Source organism: Larus michahellis, chromosome 1 (genome assembly GCF_964199755.1).
Source record: "Larus michahellis chromosome 1, bLarMic1.1, whole genome shotgun sequence".
In the NCBI taxonomy this organism is placed as follows: Eukaryota; Metazoa; Chordata; class Aves; order Charadriiformes; family Laridae; genus Larus; species Larus michahellis.
Genome location: NC_133896.1, coordinates 1,856,232 through 1,877,810, shown reverse-complemented (window position 1 = coordinate 1,877,810; position 21,579 = coordinate 1,856,232). Strand labels below are relative to the sequence as shown.

The 21,579-nt window shown below is 43.0% G+C and overlaps 1 protein-coding gene across 1 annotated transcript in view; it reads left to right on the top strand.

Moving 5' to 3' along the window:
• The first annotated feature begins 701 nt into the window (after positions 1 to 701).
• COPG2 (COPI coat complex subunit gamma 2) overlaps positions 702 to 21,579 on the top strand; it is a 21,585-nt gene continuing 707 nt past the window's right edge. The window contains exons 1-23 of the mRNA XM_074573146.1: positions 702 to 916; positions 2,425 to 2,477; positions 3,222 to 3,302; positions 4,162 to 4,233; positions 5,352 to 5,431; positions 6,270 to 6,345; positions 6,787 to 6,879; positions 8,014 to 8,100; positions 9,157 to 9,314; positions 10,003 to 10,136; positions 10,858 to 10,925; positions 11,544 to 11,732; positions 12,495 to 12,590; positions 12,989 to 13,232; positions 14,476 to 14,551; positions 15,657 to 15,760; positions 16,645 to 16,770; positions 17,448 to 17,510; positions 17,631 to 17,770; positions 18,129 to 18,300; positions 19,302 to 19,399; positions 20,107 to 20,245; positions 20,626 to 20,724. Coding sequence (XP_074429247.1) covers positions 880 to 916; positions 2,425 to 2,477; positions 3,222 to 3,302; positions 4,162 to 4,233; positions 5,352 to 5,431; positions 6,270 to 6,345; positions 6,787 to 6,879; positions 8,014 to 8,100; positions 9,157 to 9,314; positions 10,003 to 10,136; positions 10,858 to 10,925; positions 11,544 to 11,732; positions 12,495 to 12,590; positions 12,989 to 13,232; positions 14,476 to 14,551; positions 15,657 to 15,760; positions 16,645 to 16,770; positions 17,448 to 17,510; positions 17,631 to 17,770; positions 18,129 to 18,300; positions 19,302 to 19,399; positions 20,107 to 20,245; positions 20,626 to 20,724 — 2,485 coding nt within the window. The 5' untranslated portion in view covers positions 702 to 879. The remainder of the gene's footprint in view (positions 917 to 2,424; positions 2,478 to 3,221; positions 3,303 to 4,161; positions 4,234 to 5,351; positions 5,432 to 6,269; positions 6,346 to 6,786; positions 6,880 to 8,013; positions 8,101 to 9,156; positions 9,315 to 10,002; positions 10,137 to 10,857; positions 10,926 to 11,543; positions 11,733 to 12,494; positions 12,591 to 12,988; positions 13,233 to 14,475; positions 14,552 to 15,656; positions 15,761 to 16,644; positions 16,771 to 17,447; positions 17,511 to 17,630; positions 17,771 to 18,128; positions 18,301 to 19,301; positions 19,400 to 20,106; positions 20,246 to 20,625; positions 20,725 to 21,579) is intronic.

Genomic DNA, 21,579 nt, shown 5'->3' with positions numbered 1-21,579 from the left:
TGGGGCCCTGGCGAACACATGCCGGGGCCACCTTGCTGAGGAAACACCCGTGCTTCCTTACAGGCCTGCTGCCAGCCCAGCCGTGAGGCAAGATGGCAACCTGCCCATCAGAGCCCTTGTCCCTCTCTGTCCTTCTCCAGACCCACCACATCGTCCCTGTGCCCGGCCATGACAGCTTCCAGCAGGGACAGCAGCTGCGGAGAGGCTGGGCATCACCCACCACCCAATAAATGCCTCCATTACCTCATGGGTTGGCCATGGCTGTGGGGAATGGTGCTGCGATGGGGGATCCGTATCATTTCCGGGTGTTTTTCATGGGTATCATCACCATGAAGGGGGCTGTTTGCACCCCATCTTTCAGAAAGACCTTGTTGAGGCGTTATTAACTTATGACAGCTCCTTTCTAGCTTTATTATTTTTAGAAGGGGCGGGGAAGAGGGCAGCAGAGGCCTCCTCAGAGTGCAGCAGCAAGGCCATTGCTTCCAAAATACCTCAGCGTTCGAGCAAAGGCGCCTCGCCTCCCCTTTCTGAAGGGAGCTGGTGGCTGAAATGTGTGTTTATTTTTTAGCCAAGGGGCTCAGATGGTTTGCCTGTCTCTCAGTCAGTCAGTGAAGCCTGAGTACCCCCTCACAAAAGGGAGGCGCGGCTCCTTTAAGACACGCCCTCACTCCGGCCCGTCTCAGCCCCGCCCACTCAGCAGCGGGAGAGGGGGCGTGGCTTAGATACACGGAAGGCACCCAGGGGCCCTGAGTGCATGGAGCGTTGAGTGACAGCGCCACGGACCAATGAGATGGCAGAGATTGAGGCGGGGAGGTGGACCTTCCGGAGGGCACTCGCGCGGCGGTGCAGCTCGAAGGGAGGGGGGCGACCGGCGGCGACATGATTAAGAAGTTTGACAAGAAGGACGAGGAGTCCGGTACGGGGCTAGCGGCGGCGGGAAGGGAGCTGGGGACGGGCTCGGGGGCGGGCAGGGCCCCGAGGGGAGCGATCGTTAGGCGTCCAACGGGCGCCGTGGCCTATACGGGCCGCTGAGATAAGGGAGGGGGGTAACGGCCGCTGAGGTGAGGTGAGCGACAAGGACCGCTGAGGTGAGGGGACGGGGGGGAGTAACGGCAGCTGGGGTGGGGCGTGTAACGGTTGCTGAGGTGAAGGGAGTAACGGCCGCTGAGGAAGTAGGCTTCGCCTGCTCTCTGGTGCCCCAGCTTCGCTCGGAGCCTCCCCCCGGCCCTTCGGGACGGTCCACGGGCTGCGCCTTGGGCCCCCTGAGGCCGCACTCGGAGGGAGCCTGTGCCCCCCAGCCCGGCAGGTCTCTTCCCGCCCTTGCTGAGGTGAGCAGGAGCAGTGCTTGCAGGGCTCCGTTGCCCGGTATCGGGACGGCAGTCGTCCCCGCACGCAGACTGTGTGGGGTGGACTGTGTCAGGAACATCTGTGTTCAGTTACCCGGCGGGCATGGGCGGGAAAAACATCACATTAGGCACAGATGTGGTAGATGAAGCCATCACTTGCACGTTTTCTCTCCATAAAATCTTCTGGAAGTTAAGTTCAGGTTGCCTGGAGGAATTGATGCTGTCTTGAATTTTCTGTTGCTGCTGCTCAGAGGTCTTCTGAGCCACAAGATGTGCCCAGCTGGGTTGAGTTTTGTTTCATTCTGTTTTCTTCTGCTTGGGATGTGAGAACTGAAGAATGAACGCACTGAAAATGAAAAATTACTGCTGGAGGAAGAGGGTCAGAAGCAGCAGCGAGGGTTTCATGTGTCTAACAGTGGCTCTGAGAGGTGTTTTCACTGTGTGTGTGGATTAGAAGGCTGGTCTCTTTTGTATGCTGCTGACAGAGAAATGAATTTCCAAGAAATTAATTGCTCTCAATGGCTGGATCTGGGCTGTTAAAAGGCTGAGAAGGTACAGCATGGAGATAGTCTAGTGTTAACGGTTTTGTGATGTGCAGCAGCCAGACTGTTTTTGGAGTTTGCTGAGTAGCCCCTTTTAGTGCTGCATTGATCGATATATTTCTATTTCACATCCTGATTAGCAGCTCTGTCCTGATGCCTTCAGTGCTTTTTGTGCCTGAAGGAATAAAAATAAGGGGAATAATAATAAAAAAAAAAGAGTAAATAGCTTTATGTAAAGGGAGTATTAAGGCAAATTTACTAGTAAAAAAACTTTCTTCCTCACCCTCCAGCTGTGTTGAAACTGCTCTCCCCCGCCTTTTTTTTTTTTCCTGTTTTTCTGAATATGCAACTTAAGAAAGTGGATTCAAAGCTGTTGATGGAGAACATCAGTTATTCCAAGAGGAATATCACTGTAGCATTGATGTATTTTTGTAAAGTTGAGGGTCTGTTCCTGCATGTTCAGTTCTATTGGTTTTAGTTACTGGCATTTGTGGAGAGCACATTTCCCTAACTGAGAGGTCTCTTCTGTTCTTCAGGTAGTGGCTCTAATCCTTTCCAGCATTTGGAGAAGAGTGCTGTGCTTCAGGAGGTATGAATAATTATAGTATAATAACTGTTTAACTCTTTGATCAGTAAGCGTGAGCAACGTAGGGAAGTTTTACAGTCTGACTCTCGGGAAATGTGGATCGCTAAATTGATACAGTTAACTTAAAATCACAGGGTATATAAATTAAGTGCACATGAAGTTACTTTATGAGGGGTTTATGTATGGTAATTAGATTATATGTGGCTTCTGCCTTGCATGCAGACATGCAGGATCTCAGCGTGTTCGTTCTGAAGAGGTGACCTGCCTGTTTTCCTGTGCTTGTTCATTGTACTGTGTAATGGATATTCCTGCTTCTCTTTGAATACTCCAGGAGTGATTGCAAGTGGTGGGGTGAACAAGCAGTTAAATAATGCATAATTTTGGTAGTTGCAGAGAGATATAAGTAAGAGCTTAATAATTTCCTTTTGGTGTTCCTACAGACTAGGGCTTAGTAGTGTTTGGGCTGCAGATGCTATGGAAGGAATTAAGTTGTTACGCTTTTATTTTAAAGTATAGCTAGTTCCAGATGGTAAACTGAGTCATTGTCGTTTGTTCAGATTGCTGCCCATCCAGCAAACTAAACATGCATGAGCTGAATGACAGGAATATGCTCACTGGGACACATCTTCAGAATGAAAAAAGTTATAAGCTACTTGGTTGTAAACAAATTGCTTTACTTTTTATGGTGAAAGAGAAATTATTTTTATTACGTTACAGTGTAATACAGTATTTATGCTGTGTTTGCAGGCACGTATCTTTAATGAGACCCCTATAAATCCACGAAGATGCCTACACATCCTTACCAAGATCCTTTACTTGCTGAACCAGGTAACGTACCACTTCTTCCCAGCCAGAATGAATATTCCTGAAGCTAATTTCTGATAACTTTCAGTGTGAGAGTTTTATACCTCTTCCTGTCAGACTTGGGAGGTAGCGTTTAAGGAGATAAAAAATTGAGCATTTATGCTATAGTATTATGCTCTCCCTTCCAATTTTGCCACTGAGGTGAGTTATATGTCTCTGAAGCCTGTAAGACTTTTTTCTGAGTGCCAAATGAGAGCTGCTGTTTGGTCTGTGTTCTCTGCAGTTAATCACTGTGCAATTAAAGAGCTGCTTGTGTTTGCCAAGCTAAAGTAGAAATAACAGGTGAGGTAAGAACATGGGCCAAGAAGTGATGAAGTGAAAGGTGTCATCTTGTTTGGGCAGAAACTGGAAGCATGATAAGGAAGGAAATTTTCTTTAGGTATCCACATAGATCAGGTTTCCCATGTGTCAGGCGGTATTTAACATAGAGTTATGATCAGTTAGGAGGGACCTATGCTGTTCAGTCTTAATTGGCACCAGTCATCTTTAAGTAGATCCCCTTTTAAGCAAGGGGATCCTTCTGGTTAACAAGCAGGACACAAAACCAACTGCTGACACACTAATGTCAAAAAGGAAACACAGGCTACTCGTCAAACTATTCTACCACTGTACCACTGTGGATGGCATTTATATTGAAACCAAGTAGATAATAGTGGTAAACTTGGCACATATTCCCCAAGAAACACAAGGTGAGGGAGGGACTGTTTCTCACATGAGAAAAGATTCTTCGTGTGTGAGTAGGTATTATGAGTGGGGGCTGAAAGGTGGAGGTGGCTAGATAGTGATGGTGTTTTTTCTCTTGCCGCTTTTATGCTATTTTCAGGGTGAACACTTTGGAACCACTGAAGCCACAGAAGCTTTTTTTGCAATGACCAGATTGTTTCAATCTAATGATGTAAGTACCTAGTGTTTACCACTTGCTGCCTCCCTGGTTTTGTCTGGATTTGCATTAATTGCAAAACAGTTGAATATCAGGAGGTGGGAGGAGAGTGAGGCAAGTACTTCAGAGAACAAGCTCTGCACACAAAGTACTTGCTGAAGGCAATTCATGGTTTGGAAACAAATGACTGAATAATAACGTACGATTACTTTTGCACCAAAAACAAGGTGGTGGAGTTTTTTTCCAAGTTGAATTACTGTTGTAAAGAATGTGGATAATGTCAGAAAACCTTAAGATACAAATAAGTATAATTTTATGGCTGTTTCTTACACTTGCAAATAATCCCCATCTGCTTAATTCAAAATAGAATTTAAAAGTTGTCTGTTGATCAAATACTGCAGTTCTCTAGAACAACTTGATCTATTCGTGAATCAACATGGAGTCAAAGGATGAGACCATCCTAAAAATGCTGGATTAAACTTTGGACTTTGTGGGATGTCAGGTCCTTCTCTGGTCTCTTTTGCAGAGAGTGTAAGAGCTTAGAGGAGTGTGCTTCATGGGATGAGTCTTACTAATTTTTGTTAAAAATGAACTGGCACTTCAGGGTTTTGGAGATGCACGTGTAATTGTTTAAAGGTGGAACGAAAATTTTGGAACTACAGAGTGTTTGAGACCTTTCTCATATCCACAGTTTAGAAAGTAGGTTTTTTTAAAAATGTAAATATGTTGTTTGCTTTCAAAGAATTAAAATGTCAGTGTTCTGTGCATATTTCACGTAGATCAGAGGAAGCTGTTTTTAAAGCTTTTAATTGATAATTGTGAGGCTTCTGTATACAGATGTGATGTATCATTTCTTTCATAATTAACATGGAATTTTTTTTTTAGTCTTATTTTACAAAATAATATACCCCTTGTTCTTCTCCTGGTTTGTTTGATAACAGGGAGTAAGGCTGTGACCCAGTTATCAAACATGGTTTTACTTATTTGTTTACAACTTTATAGATGTGGGGAATAGTGCTCTGTTTTAAAAGTTTGTTTAACTTTTGAAGTTTATTAAACTTTTAAAACTTCTAGGAGGTGTTTGTTCATAATTGCCATTGGGTTTAATGGTTTTCTGCAATACACTTTGACAGCAAACCCTTAGAAGAATGTGTTACCTCACTATCAAAGAGATGGCCAATATTTCTGAGGACGTCATCATTGTCACAAGCAGGTAATAGAACCTACAGAAAACACCATATCAGAGCTCTGAAACAAGTAGCTGCATTTTAATGTGTTTGGTTTAGCTGCCGTGGTTTTCTGTATTTATGCTTTTTAAAGGATACAGCAAGGGAAAATAAATTGTTCCATGATAGATAGTATGTGTCACCATATGAAATGTTAATTTCTTCCTATTATGTTGTTACGCTTTTCTAAAAAAGTAAGAGGCTTCCCTACAGTTGATCAATTGGTTGCTATTTTGTTTTCTTGTTTGTTTTTTTTTCTTTTTTAAGTTATTGGTGCTTAGTGGGTTTGTGAAAACTTAGGCTGTGACTTCCATTTCATTTTGCTGGCAGAGCAGTTAGGGGAAAAGCAGAGCAAAGCTCAATTCATCCACCAACTGAACTATCATTTTTTTTGACTACAGAATAGACGTTACAGTCATTGTGAGAGCAAAAATTGCACGTGTTGCATGTGCTAAGCAATTGTTTTATTTTATATTTGTTTAAAGCGGTTCAGCAAACTAAACTTTGCTATTACCTAAACCAAAATTTCATGTAGTAGAAAGAAGAGCAACACTAAGAAGAAGAATGGCTGAGCTAAATAAACCAGGCCTACGGCAAAGCAATCTTATGGACTGTGCATTTTGTAATGTTCTGTATTTTCACAGAATCTGATGTTAATGATTTTCAAATAGCTAATTATTAAGTTATTTCTAGACAGTACTAGAGCTTAGCAGTTATGAGGTAACAGCTGGAAAAACAGCTAAATGAGATGAAGTGAATGTCACAAAAGGACCAAGACATCGAGATATTAAAGAAGTGTTCACAGGGTGTCTTTGATTGTTTTAGTTTGACCAAAGACATGACAGGGAAGGAAGATGTGTACAGAGGCCCGGCCATCAGAGCGCTCTGCAGGATCACTGATGTAAGTACAAATCACATCACTGTTGCGGAAGAGATGATGAGCGTATTTAAAATAGAAAAGCTGCTGTCTCGCAGGGTGTGTTCTTGTAGCAGTAATGGAACTGCTGCTTTAGGGAGGACTGTTCTGAAGCCCTCTGCAGATATGAGAAACTCTGAACACTGTGGAGCTGTAGCACTGTGAGCATGGGATTAGAAGGCAGGAGCTTTAGGGCTCTGGTTTCTGATCTGAGCTTGCTTTGCTGGAGGCTTTGATAATGTCACTGAACCTTCAGGACTGAGCAGCTGATAATTGCATCTCCCTTGCAGAACTATGCGTTTTCAGAATTAGTTTGAGATATTTTTTTGAGGGCCTTTTGAATAACACTGCGCATATATTTTTGCCTTGTACCGCTTTTATGCTCTGCCTCAAAAGTATCAACACTTTTCTTTTTCCCTTTCATAGGGGACGATGTTACAAGCCATTGAGAGATACATGAAGCAAGCCATTGTGGACAAAGTCCCCAGCGTGTCTAGTTCTGCTCTGGTGTCTTCCTTAGTAAGTAAAGCAGTAAATTATTGTAAATCTGTGCATTGTGTGTGGCTGGGAAGGGTAGCCTGCTGCATGTGTAGCTCTGCCTGGTCTTTGTTTTGTTCTTCCTTCATTCCCTTTTCCTTTGATATGACTCTCTTTCATCTCCTCAGCGGAAAATAAACAAAAAATAGTAGCAATGGAGTTTCCTTTGTCTCAAGTGGACTCTATCTTCACAAACTCCCTCCTTAACGTTCTCTTGCTTTAGAGTACAACAGTTGTAATAACTTTAAGTGCAAAATGCTCAGTCATCTCTCTATGCGGTTAGAGTAGAACATTAATTTCCCTGGGGAGGGGCCTTGTCTGTTTTGAAAAGTCAAGCACACTATTGACCGTAAAAGTGCTTATCAGTTTGGTGAGCGTAGGTAGAAACAACTGTTCTGGTCTGTGGAAGAACTAGTAGTGAAAACTGCAAAAGAGTGTATGAGTTCTGTAACAGGCAGTAAAAGCAGTCTGCTTTGTGCTCTGCAAAAAACAAATCCATGAAATTGCTGCCCTGATAAGACTGCAATTCAAGATTATTTTTGCTAATATGTAGGAGGGCAAGATGAAGTAGCTCACTGTTTTTCTCACTCTTACTTAGGAGAAAAGGCTGGAAAAGATCTCGTTAGGTTAATATTTTTATTAAAGAGGAGAACACAAGTGAAAGCATGGTAGTCTGAGACTGAGATGTAAGAAAAACAGTGGTTTATAGGTGTAGAGGATAAAGAGTCTGGCTGCATTGGTAAATCAAGAAGGCAGAGGAGGAGGTAAGAGCTCCAGCTGATGAGGTCGAGTAGACCCTGAGGGTGCAAACAAAGCTATATTAATACTGAAGTCTTCCTGCTGGACTAACCGCAGGCAGGTGAAATGTCCTATCATTGTCTTCTGTCCTGTTTGAACATAAACAAAAATTCTCGAAGTTACTTTTTCTCTTTATTGAAACATGTACATCCATACAAACGATGTATTTGGGAGTTATTCTTTGTTACCTGTAGCATGCAACAAAGCCCTAGATTGTCTCAAACTCTTTAAACTTAAAAACTGAAAACAAAGCTCATGGTACTTCACTGTGCTTCTAACATTAGCTTGTCTGCAGTCTCAATTTGTGGTTTCTTCCAGCACATGATGAAGATCAGTTATGATGTAGTCAAACGGTGGATCAATGAAGCTCAAGAAGCAGCTTCTAGTGACAACGTCATGGTGCAGGTATGTTTGAGGGTGGTTGCCCCAGGAAACTGTAAACGCACGACAGTTTTAACAGTATTCTGTGAGTTCTTAAGATAACCTTAGAAAAAGTAACTTGATTTTCCTTTTTCCCCTTATTTTAAAAACAAGAATTGTGCCTTGAGGGAAACAACTTGACTGTTTCAAAAAATCTCAAGTTTCTCCATGATCCCAGTGCAAGATTCTTAATTAAGAGTTGGCTCTTTAGTGCAGTCCTCTAGCCTTTCCCTGCTAACCTTCTGATAGATGGGATGCCACTGACTGTTTCACAGTAGTTGCTGCAGAAGGGCTTTGAATCTGAGTTTTCAAAAAGCTCAAGAAATTATCTCGTTATCTCCCGGAACACCAGCATCTCTCGTCTTGTCCTTCAGAAAATATGCCCTACAGCACCACAGAGATTAGCCTGAATACAGCATATTTGCATATCAGCAAAATCTTTACGCAATTATTCCGGAGAGCTGTGGAAATGAAAGCGTTCTCTATGTTCAACCAGCATTACAGACTAATGATCAGAAACAGATCTGTAAAATTGGGTTTGTTCTTGCCCAGTTTGCAACTGCATTAAGCCTTACTTTGAATCGATCTTACGTCAAAAAAAAAAGCCAAAAACAAAACAACTTGGCAAGCAACTAGAAATGTTCTTTTGTACTTTTACCGTAAATGCCTCGAGGATTTTTGTAGGGTCAGCTGTCATTTAAAGGCCTTGGTATATCCTGGATGTTGAGTGTACTAGAAATGCAAGTGCTATTGCGCAGTATAATTTAGTAAGGTGAAGCCTTTGAAGTTCTGACTATTAATGGGGAGAAGAGGGAGTAAACTAATTTCATGGCTCTTTTGGTCTTCAGAAATAAGTTGAGGCTGTCCTATGGTGGACAGGAAGGGGAAGGAAATACTGTAGATCTTTCTAACTTGTCAGGAAACTTGGATCATTTGAGGTTAGAAGGTATTATTATTAGCCCTCTTTATGTCTTACCATCTGACTTTTCCATCTGCGGTGTGTATTCAATACCTGCATATCTCTTGTTTCTGATTTCCTAGTACCATGCTCTGGGGCTGCTGTATCACCTTAGAAAAAACGATCGCCTTGCGGTTTCCAAGATGCTGAATAAGTTCACTAAATCTGGGCTGAAATCCCAGTTTGCGTACTGTATGCTGATCCGAATTGCAAGCAAACTCTTGAAGGAATCTGAAGAGGGGTGAGTGAAAGGCAGCATGTGAATTACCAAACTAATTATTGTTTGAGGTAAACAGTATTTAGGAATTTAGCATGTTTTAAAGTTTATGGAAATCTACACAGACCTAGAGGACTGTAGTGTTAAAAATAAAATGCAGGTAGAAGTAGAATGCTAGACTGAACTGACTGTGAGTACGTGTGGTGGGGTTTGGGTTTTTATTTTGACACTGTACTACCAAAATTTAGCTGAGAGTAGGATTAAAACTTCAGAATAATCTCTGGAGAGGTTTTGTACTTTGTCTGGTTAGATGCATTTCAAATGCAATAAGGATCTACCTATGTTGTGGGGATATAAATAAAAGGATCTGTCTTATTCTGATCTTGCACTAGCAAAGGAGGATATAGTTACCTGAGAAATTTACCTCCTGATGAAATTCTTTTATCAGTGGAAATTTTTGTTAGTGGTGTGTGATTAATAAAGTATGTATTTCTGGAGTGCAGCATTTCTAGCTTGAAGAAGATAATGTAAAGATGATTAGAATAACAGTAAATAGAAATCTTAGAGCTCAAGTATGAGTTGAGCAATACGGCAGTGTAGGAAACATGAAAGCGTGTGCATTAGCTGTGCTTTCTGTCAAGTTCTCACAAATGTGGTATTAGTGGTTTGTACGTAATTCAGCGTCATGCTGTGAAATGTCTTCTGTTCGTAGCCATGAGAGCCCACTGTTTGACTTCATTGAGAGCTGTCTGCGGAATAAGCACGAAATGGTTATTTACGAAGCTGCTTCTGCAATCATCCATCTCCCAAACTGCACAGCCAGGGAGCTGGCACCGGCTGTTTCAGGTTGGTCATAGAATCCTTTGTACCACTGATGCAGCTGAAAGAAAGGATGGTAAAGCACATCAGAAACAGTACAGCATAACTAAAATACTGGACTCAAACCCTGCATTTTCTGATTGTCCCCAAGTTAGAGGGCTTGTGGATGAGAAACATCTTGATCCCGTTTTCCCACTTCATCCAAAGATGTAGAGAATGGATCCTAGAGGTAGCACAGGGTGATGGTTGCCTTTTTCCAGCTGTGGGAAGTTGGGGTGGGAGGGAGGGAAGGTAGAGGAGGACTCGATAGCACAGATGTGCCACAGACAACTACACAAACCACGTATTATTGATATAAGATGAAAAACAGGAGGTTATTTTTAACTTGCTTGTGAAGCTAGTCGTAAATTATGAATAGAGCTGCATGAGCACTTAGCAGCATGTAGTTGAATGTAAATACCTTTGACTTTCCTCTCTACTGTCTCTCTTTGAAAGAGGCCGTGTCTGATTTTCTGCCATGGTGAATTCTGACTAAACTGTTTGCACGTCTCAGTATCAAAGTGCTGGCACGAGGCAATTTCCCTTTCCTCATCTGGTATGCTCGTGAGGGCTCTCACCTTCTGCTCCCCAGACATTACTCATGCCTAGAGTTGGGAGACGTTTTTTGTTAAACACTCTCTACTGTGCAACACTTTCTTGTGAGTTACTTCTCTTGATTATGGGGTTTTTTTTAATTATTTATTTTCAGTGCTGCAGCTCTTCTGTAGTTCTCCCAAACCTGTGTTGAGATACGCAGCTGTACGGACCCTTAATAAAGTGAGTGCTTCCAAAACCTCAAAACTAGCATAAATCTCTGAGCATGAGAAGAAGCCAGACTTCAGTACCTAATGATGCATTGCCTAAAGTAGAGCAACTGCTCATGTGATTACTGTATTTGGAAATACTCCATGTTGGAGAATTGGCTTTTCTCCAAGCGTGTCTCCTGGCGTGACAGAAACTTTCTGTACTCAAGCTACCTCTCCTCATTTCTGGACCCCAGGGCTATAACAAGCTGTAGTTTGGTAACTTGTGAGCTCTCAGCTGTAAGGCAGCAGAGTCCTAGATACTTAATGCTGTGAAAAGCGTGAATAGGATGTGTGTGAAGGAAATAGCATTCTGACTTCAAAGCCGCACACCACGACAGAAGCGGTTTGAGACTGTCAAACCCGTGCGCTGTAACTTACAGTTAGAAGAGTTCATTTGCAACACTGAAGCAAAAGAACCTGAGCTTTGGTTGCATCCTGCCAGCAGTCATATGATGTAGGTTTAGTTGCAATCCTTGGGGAACAGAGCAGTGCTTGGAAAAAAAATATGGGCATTAATCCTTCCCCATTGAAAACTTTGACTTGTTGGATGTTATTGCTTCCGTATAATTTGGAATTGCGTTCTTTACAGGTGGCCATGAAGCATCCATCTGCAGTCACTGCCTGCAACCTAGACCTGGAAAACCTCATCACTGACTCCAACCGCAGTATCGCTACCCTGGCCATCACCACCCTGCTGAAGACAGGCAGTGAGAGCAGTGTAGACAGGCTCATGAAACAGATCTCTTCCTTCGTGTCAGAAATATCAGATGAGTTTAAGGTGTGGCATTGGAGGCCTCTGCTCTTTCCAGCTGCAGGTTTTTCTCCCATTCTTGTTATTATGAAGCTTTTCCCATTTGTTAATCCTTCAGTGACTTAATCTGATAGAGCAAAGCCAGCTTGAAATTCAGAAGGTGTAGTGCTCTGCTTTCCAACTTAAATATGCTGTGTCATTTTCTCCCACTGCTCCAAGAAAGGATAAATGTCATTTGGTGGACTCCTGGCTCCCGTGTAGTATCCTGCAAAACTTTGTACTGCCTTCTGGTTGCCTCTTTGGAGAGGAAGAGGGATTCAACTGTCCAATTGAGTCTATATCACTGCAGTCTGATGCGTAGCTAGCAAATAGTGTGAACTGTAAATTTCTACCTAATTTGTCAAGTTTAGTCACTGTGAACCCGCGTAATAACTCGGTTAAGGATGGTAGCTTACTTGTATCCATCTCTTTTACACCATGGAGTTGCCTTGAGGAGCATAGCGTGTCTCTGCAAAGTCATTGTCCCCTAGTGTACAATGGTCTTGAATTCCTATTTTTATGAGAAAAGGAAATAAGTATTAGACAAATTTAAAATTGCGAAGAGTTTTAATGACAAAAATGTAACTAGTGAAGTTAGAATCACTTATGCTGAGGGTCCACCACCTGATTTGTATCCTTCTTGTATGTGAATTTAATCTATCAAAATGACAACTTGAGATAGTGAGAAGCCTGTATTTTTCATAGAAAAATAAATGCGCATGACTAACGTCCTTCTCTGTTGTTTTGCAGGTGGTGGTAGTACAGGCTATCAGTGCTTTGTGCCAGAAATACCCTCGGAAACACAGCGTCATGATGACCTTCCTCTCCAATATGCTCAGGGATGATGTATGTTTGAAACTTTCCTTGTGTAGTTGCTGGCCGGTAGCTCTGAGAGATAGCATGAAAGGTCCCTTCTGTCTTACGTCAGTGGGTACACAGCAACGATGAGACCTGACTGATTACCAAGACCTTGTTTATCTCATGGGTCAGGCCTGTCTGAAATGTGCTTATGAATTAAAGCTGGTACATCAAAAACTAAAGAGACGTTCCTATGATGTGCCTTTACGGGTCGGGGGGACTGGGAAGGTCCCGTTAGGTTATCCAGCCCGTCTTCTCTTTTCTCTTTATGTGCAAATGCTGTGTTTTCTCAATGAAAAGAGGTAATCAAAGCGTGAGGGGAACTGAGCAGCACCGAGGTCTGAGCTCTGCCTGCCAGCTCAGTGTCCTTGATTTTTCTTTCCCAGGGTGGCTTTGAGTACAAGCGAGCCATTGTGGACTGTATAATCAGCATCATTGAGGAGAATCCTGAGAGTAAGGAATCGGGCTTGGCTCACCTCTGCGAGTTCATTGAAGACTGCGAACATACTGTCCTGGCCACAAAGATCCTGCACCTGCTGGGGAAAGAGGGGCCAAGGACTCCATCCCCGTCCAAGTACATCCGCTTCATATTCAACAGGGTGGTGCTGGAGAATGAGGCTGTGAGGGCTGGTAAGTTCAGCTCAAGTGCTTGATGGTTTTATGTCAGCTCTTCTAGAAATCTTGGGTCTGAAACTGGGTTTGGGGGTAGGAGGCAATGGTTACTCCACAGGCCCTGTAAAGAGCTAGCTCTTACCTGCATCAGCTGTGAAGATGGTTTAAAACTCCTCGTATCATCTTAGCATCATCACTTGGTGCTCCTGCTTCGCAGAACATAAGCAACATATTAGCTTCTAGTCCCTTCTTTGAATGTCTCCCAGAAGTCAAGAGGTAATACATGAGGAGGGAATGCTGCTACTTCCCTAAGAAGCATAATTGTTTGTTATTGTGTGTGTGTATATATATATAAAAAAATGTATAATCTTTTTATATGGAAATCTCCCCTCCACAAGCTAGGGATTCCTCCTTGGAAGCGTGTTGCAGACTGATACTTCCTTCCTGCAAGGCCTTTGTAATACCCTTTAAGAGTGTTCAGCCTCTTTTCACACTTGGGACTTGGCATTGGAGGGATACCACACGCTAGAAGACTAAATACTTCTAGGAGAGAGGAATTCAAATGAGCTCACACATACAGCCTGGTCCATATTGCATTTGATTTTTGGTGACGGCTCTTTTGGTCACAGCTTCCTAATTGTGATCTAGAGCACATGAAGAACATCCCCCAGAGAGCGTATGCTGTATAGAAACTTCATCGTTGTAAAAATATGGGTTCTTTTTTAACCACCAAGGCCGTAAAGCTTGTACTTCCTTCCAGAACTTTCTCTTCTTTCCGTGTGTGGAATTTCTTCAAGCCAATGCTGAGCTGAAATTAAATCAGTTTGGACAGGCAGCTCTAAGTAGTTGCGGGGGGTTTCAACTCCTTGCAAAGTTGCTGGGTGCAGCCTGGTCCTGATCCCCACTGGGTGTGGAAAAACATTTATCTGTGGCTGTGAGCTACAGGTTATGGCAGAGCAGCCAAAAACTGGAACAAGTCACGGAGATTGAACTAACCTTAGCTGATAGAGCGTTCTCTCAGAACAGAGTTGCAGGGCTGTTCAGCTGATCTTGTTCTGTTATTCCCGGACGCAAAACTATTTCCATTTGAAAATATGGAAATAGTTTAGGTTTTTCTTAATGCTAAAAGGCTTATGGTGTGGAAGGGAAAACTTGTGTAGTGAAAGCACTGCATAGTATGCACAGTGCTTTGGATCGTGACTGTTAGAAGTGTTTGCTTGTAGCTTGAGCACCTCTGACATCTCCCCGTTTTCTCCTCTAGCTGCTGTAAGTGCGCTAGCGAAGTTTGGTGCCCAGAATGAGAATCTTCTTCCGAGCATCTTAGTGCTTTTGCAGAGGTGAGTGGGTATGGCTGTGCTGTGTGTGTGCTGAGCTTGTTGGTGACACTGGGCAGTCTGGCTCCAAAGAAGGAGCAAGATCAGACCAGGTCAGAACTTGCACTGGATTTTTTACGACATACCAGTAGAGGAGTCGGGAGATGGCTATCTTCTTTCCTTCTTGGCTGGAGAGGGGAGAGCACTGCTGGAGATAAGCAAATAAAAGGTGTGCATAGTCATGAAAATGCGATAGTGATCTGATCTGAGAAGATTCCTCAGCAGGTAATAAATCTACAGTGGTTTAGTACTTGTCTATATCTTTTGCATCCCTTGAAGCAAGAAAATATGTTTCCGTAAGTAACTTCTGTATATGGATGAGTAGTGATCTCAGGTGTTCCCATCTCACAGATTTGTGTGTCTTGTTAAGACCGTTCAGCTTCCTTAAATTGTCTGTACTGTAAATGTCATGTTCTTCATTTGTATAGCACTATAGTGTAAACCCATGCCATGTCTGGCTTCTGTGGTGTGAGGGGTAATTCAAATTACGAAATGCTTCAGGCAGAAAGCAACCTCAATGTAGGTTACAGCTGCAAGAAGTGACTTGAGCAATGAGAGGAGGGAGGGAAGTTGCCAGGAGAGAGAAAGAATCTTTATAAACCACCTGCTATATTTGAAAAACTAGCTGAATACTTGAGCACACAGCCATTTTTCCAATCTGAAATAGAAAGCAACTTTAACATTTGTTTTTGTAATCTTACCTATTTCTTCTGCTTTTGTTCTATTGTGAAAGAATGCTGTAAAAAAAAAAAAAAAAAAAAAAAAAAAAAGTGCAACCACGTGGTGCCTGTCAGAATTGTTAGCCATAAAATGCGGGTGTATATTTTATAATCTATCAAGTTTCCCTGGTGTTAACAATTCACATGCACGTCTCCTTTAATCTTAGTTTTCTGGTGTGATGCTCGCATATAAACTTCAAGTTAAACTTCAACTACTCTGTTGTATGAACACTTTTTTTTTTTTTTCCTAGTCTGCATATCCATTGAGAGAGTTCAGACTGTCCTTGCAGGATCGAGTCCGTGTGGTGTCCTGAGCTGGCTGACCGTTGTCCTCTTGTTCCCCAAAACAGGTGCATGATGGACAGTGATGATGAAGTTCGAGACAGAGCAACGTTTTACTTGAACGTGCTGCAACAGAGACAGATAGCACTGAATGCTGCCTATATTTTTAACGGTCAGTGATAGAAGGGAAAGAAATCTGAGCTGTTATTTCACATTCTGTATTACGGGTGAGCTTTGTTGCTGTAAGAATAATTTGCTGTAACATAACTTGGGTCCGAACAACTCAAAAGGACAGAACTGTGGGTTTTTTCTGGCCCTAGCACTTTCCTGTGAAAACTTGCGTTAACTAAGAATGGCAGAATTTGCAAAACAGGGGAAGGATTGTCTAGGAAATGGAGCAGGAGTATGGGCTGAGCTTTTTTCATCATTACCTCTTCCTTCGCTTGGGGCAAGTTTCTTAACCTTTGCTCCATCTTCTCCGTTACAAAATGAGGATGACACATCTTGTTGCCAAGGTTGGTTATAAAAATGTTTTATGGTCTGTAGTTGAAAGTTCATGCAAGCAGAGCAATATATTTAAGACTATTGCAAGATGACTTTTCTAGAGTGAACTGTTTAAACTCCAGTACCCTCTGGAATGGAAACTTTCTGTGTCATCTTCAGAGCAGTTTTTTTTATCTATCCAGTATCTTGAAGTACTTAACGTGTATTTTGTGTTTACTGAGAAAAGAAAGTGCTTTTACTGGTTTTTCATTAGCCAAAGTCCAAATCATATCTGTCTAGCTGCAAACTCTAGATTCCTCGAGAGTTTTTCTCTGCAACCTGAGCCAACGGCTACAGGAAAGAGCTCTTTAAATAGTCTTCCATGTTTATATCTCAAGAAGGAAGGTAACGGAGACAGAAGTTTTCAGACTCTGGCATCTTGTTGCTTTTGGTGCAGTGGGCAATTCAGAATTCATGCTGTTCACTTGTGAACCCTGGATCGTGGCTCCTGTAGGCCTCTGACAGTTCCTGCTGTTAAAACTGACATTTTCTGCCTGTCCCTCTGCTTTGCAGGGCTGACCGTCTCTGTTCCTGGGATGGAGAAAGCCTTGCACCAATATACGCTGGAGCCTTCTGACAAACCTTTTGATATGAAAACAGTTCCACTGGCTACTGCACCAATCTTTGAGCAGAAAGCAGGTAGCGCTGAGGCTTCGTTTAAATAGGCTGTAGGCAAAGCTGTAAGCATTCAGGTTGCCTAATGGTATTTGATGTCTGCAAACTGGCTGCTGTCCTAGTAGGGTCAGGCCAAGACCAGAGGTGGTTCTGCCAAATGCTGGAAAGGTTGCAGTGTCACTAGCTTTGCAGAAGCGGGTCAGCCTGGTCCTCACAGATAAAGGAAAACAGCGCCTCTTCCGAAGGAATGTGGGTTGGCAAGAATGCCATTATTTGTTCTCCTAACCTTGTTGTCAGAGAGGAGTTTGTACATCATCAGGATTTATTGGTTCATAGACGGTTGAAAAAAGTACAATCCAAAAGCACTTAGTCACTTCACTGGCTTTCTGCCATAATCTTGCACAACTTTTTAAGAAAAGGTTTGGTGGTTTTTTTCTCCCTTCTTCAGCTTTTTTTTTCTGGCTGGTCTGGACAAAAGTGTGATTTCTTCATCATTACTCAAACATCTCTTCTTACAATTCAACATTGCCTAGCAGAAAAAAATATTTTGGGGTGCGTGTGAGGAACCAGGCTGGTAATGGCTTGCAGAAGAATGTGTGAAACGCTACAGGCTAATGAATTTTTTAGTGGCGATATAAAGGCATTCAGAACTCCTCCGCAGTGTAATTGACAGTACCGTGTCTTTGCTTTTTTCTTCACAGAGATTGCCCTAGTGACCAGCAAGCCTGAGAAAGTTGCTCCTTCGCGTCAGGATATATTCCAAGGTATGAGAGAAGATCGGTGGGTCTCCAGCGCTTGAAGCGTTGGGAGGATCGCCGCAGGTCAGGCAGGGATGAACGAGCCTATCGCTAAGTGTCTGTCATCTCTCTTTCCTTTCTGTGAAGAACAACTGGCAGCCATTCCAGAGTTTAAGAGCTTGGGTCCGTTATTCAAGTCTTCAGAACCAGTGCAGCTCACAGAAGCAGAAACAGAGTATTTTGTTCGTTGTATTAAACACGTGTTCACAAATCACATCGTTTTCCAGGTAAGAGAAGTTAACGCGCTTTTGCCAGGGTGCAGTAGGAGTTGGCCCTTAGTGATGCCTGTGTGTAGCATGAACAGTGTGGTTGCTGTGCCCTGGAGGGGATGGCTTCTCTCCTAAGGGAGTTGCAAGGTAGAGTTAAGAAGATGTGTGCTCAACAATTGAAAAAGGATGGGGGTTATGACCCCACCTGTTAAAGAATTCTAGTAAAATTGGAGAGAAAAGCTGTTCAGTGAGAATGACAGGCTTGATCAAAAATGTGGGATGTATGCTCTGGAGTATTGTAGCTGACTTGGGGAAAAATCCTTGATTAGAAATGTTTCTTCTCTGCTCAAGTTCTTTTCAATTTATCCTTCTGCAGTTTGATTGCACAAACACGTTAAATGATCAGCTGTTAGAGAGAGTCACTGTGCAAATGGAGCCGTCGGACGCTTACGATGTGATCTGTTGCATCCCAGCGCCCAGCCTGGCTTACAACCAGCCGGGCATGTGTTACACCCTTGTCCAGATTCCCCAGGATGACCCCACTGCAGGTATGCACTGGGAGGGAGTAGTTCTGCACGACAAATCCCTCAAATGAACGTTTTGTAGAACAGATAATAAAATGTTTATGTTGCGGCATTTGGCAAGTGCATGCTGAGGTTCTAGTACTGTTTCTTTCTCATGTGTCGCAGGTGCTGGTCTTTATGTAGAACCTGTGTCTGTGCAAAATACGATACGCACTTTTTATACAAATAGTATACAGACTTTTTAACTAATTAGTGGTATTGGATGAGTAAAAATGGGATATTTAAGATGGCTGGAGAGCGTGTAGGTAATAAAGGAAAATGAATTTATTATCTTGAGTCAATGAAAGGAGCACCCTTGAAAAAGTGGATGGTGGTTAGTAGTAGTCAGGAACAAAATTGGTAAAAGGACAATATAAGTAGGAAAAAAAATTGGTAGTTTGCTCCTCTACATATCTGGCTAATGCAATTTTTCATCTTGTTAGCGAATTAGAAATGACTATGAAATTTAGGAATGAGAGATTTTTCTTGGCCATTAAATTTCCCTTTCTCGTTTTTATTCTTCACACTTAGAAGAAACTCCACCGAATTTGCAATTGGTTTAACATGACTCACCTCATCAGTGGGGTAGATTTCTCGGTTATCACTTAAATACCAGAGAAGATTAGAACGAGTCTGAATTCCTTGAACTGTGGTTTTGGATCATAATCCACTTGTCATAAACCCTTGCAGAGTTTCTGCTGGTAACCAATGCCGAGTGGATCTCCCTGCAGCACTCTGAGTCAGTGGACCTGGCCGTGTTACCCTGTGGCCCTGGCGTACTCCTCCCCTGAGATCCTCTTTTGGCCTTCATCTTAGAGTCAGGGCAGGGGGGGAACTTTTATGTGAAGTTGAAAAATGCTCTGCCTACGACGTATTTTCTTTGGCAAAGCTAATGCACGTTCATTCCAGTCCCTTTATTAGAAGCGAGGGCTCAGGCAGAAGAAACTGGACCACTAACCTATACGGGCTTTTCTTCTTCTCCCCAGTTGCTTGTACTTTCAGTTGCACAATGAAGTTCACTGTTCGAGACTGTGACCCAAACACAGGCGTGCCAGAAGAAGATGGCTATGACGATGAATACGTGGTAAGTTCAGGACTGCTTTTGTTTTATCTTGTCACCAGTTCTGAATACACACGGCCATTGAGTTGACAGTTTCCGGCTGGATCTAAAGCCAGTAGGAGAGAACGGCAGGCCTGCCTGAAACACCACTTCCAAAATACTATAGCTTGTAATATTTGGATCCTTCCCCAAAACCTTGCCTCTGCCAAAAGTTATTTTAGCTTTATTGCGCTATGAAGATAGGGTTTGTGAGGACAGAGAGGAAGGAAAGAACTTCCATTGTCTCTTTTCAGAACTGTAACCCAATCTTTCCACACCAAGCATTTGCGGTTCTGTTTATTGTGTCAGATCTCAGGAAAGTGCCCGTCTTCTGGGCTTGGAGGATGTAAGGGCTCCTTCTGGATTCTGAGAAAGTCTCTCTCCTCAGATGCCCAGAAAGGGATAGAATGGGCTTTGACTCACAAACCAATTTCCCCATTTTCTGCTCTCTTCTGGTATCACTGATGGTTTTACATCAATGTTTTTAAGCTTTACGGATGGCCACCATAAATACTGTTTTTCCTCTCTGCTTTTTAGATACTGTTATTATGTGCTTCTCCTGAAATTAAAGCCAGGCGTGCCAGAGTTGTCTTGGCAAAATGCTGCTGTCTCTCTTTGTCTTTCTTTCCCTTTCTAAGATTAGGATCGTTTCTGTAACTTGCAGCTGAAAATCTCCCTTGCTTTTCTGTCAGCTGGAAGATTTGGAGGTGACTGTGTCTGATCACATTCAGAAGGTTTTAAAGCCTAACTTTGCAGCTGCGTGGGAAGAAGTGGGAGATGACTTTGAGAAAGAAGAAACCTTTGCACTTAGTTCCATTAAAACCCTTGACGGTGAGATGATCGCTCCTTGTTTATTGGTGACCCACACAGTAATCCTGGTGAATCCCGCCATGCTGGGGATATATTTAGTGTGGTAGGAAGGAGATATTTGGTGCCTTCCCATGTGACATGTCCCAGCTTTGCGTTGCAATGTTGGGATAATAGTGAGTGGAAGTTTGGCAGTGCTTGAGGCAGGTTGTGAGGAGGGCTGTGTTCCTAGGCTGTTAAAACAGCAGAAGGGACCTGGCAAAGTAGGTGTGTTGGTGGGGCTGCAACCAAGATAACAACTGGAAATGGCTAAGCCGTGTGGCTGCTTAGAGAATGCTCTTTAATTGCAAACTAGTTCTCACACCAACCTGGAGGTAATTTTCTTCTTCAATCTCTGAATGCAGAAGCTGTCAATAACATCATCAAGTTCTTGGGCATGCAGCCCTGTGAGAGATCAGATAAAGTGCCAGAGAACAAAAATTCTCACACGCTCTACTTAGCTGGTAAGTATTCATGCCGTTAAACTCAATGTTTCCATGTCCCCGTAGATTTTTGCTAAATGAAGGGAAATGGGTTAGGAGATTCTGCTCTTGTATAGAGAATTTTATCTCTATAGAAAGCTGAAGTGAACCAGTGAGTTGAATGCAGCTGATGCTAATTTGGAGCCTGCTGTTTTGGGTGTACTCAGGCGAGGCTCTGTGTCTCTCAGAATGGAGATATTCTACCTATGGGAGCGGCAGTGAATCCTTTGAATGAAGAACTTCCAGAGCAGACACTTCACTAAATTCCTTGACAGCTTTTTACCTCAAAAGGGGGTTCCTAGGACCATCTTGGTTTCGAGTTCCTGTCACTACAGACAGATCCTGAAGTGGCCTGCAGGACCTGTAACTTCTTGTTTGGTGACTGTGCTCCAGGCTCACAGTTCTGGGCAATCCCTGGAAGTGCCCTACAAAACTTCCTTGCTGTTGTTAAAGCAAAACTGCAATGAACATGGCGCACAGCGGTCAGACAGAAGAGTTGGATCTCGGTTTATTTCAGGGGGAAGAATCGGTAACTCCAGGTCTGTCTGCATAGCGGTGTTGAAGTGGGACTGGAGATGGCTCGTCCCACACTCTGAATTGCCTCTAGGAGCGCCGCTTGCAGTCTAGTAAAAGCATAGGACTATTGCTCCCTTAATGGCAGGGGCACTGAGCCAACGGACTGTGCCTTCACGGCACAATTATAATATGCATTGCCTTCTCAAACTGGAAGTGAGCTTCAGCTGCCCATTTTCTGGTTTCTACCTTTTTAACTCAGCCTCGCCCTCCAGCAGCACTTGCTGACTGTTTAATTAAGACAATATCTATAATCTTCAGTCT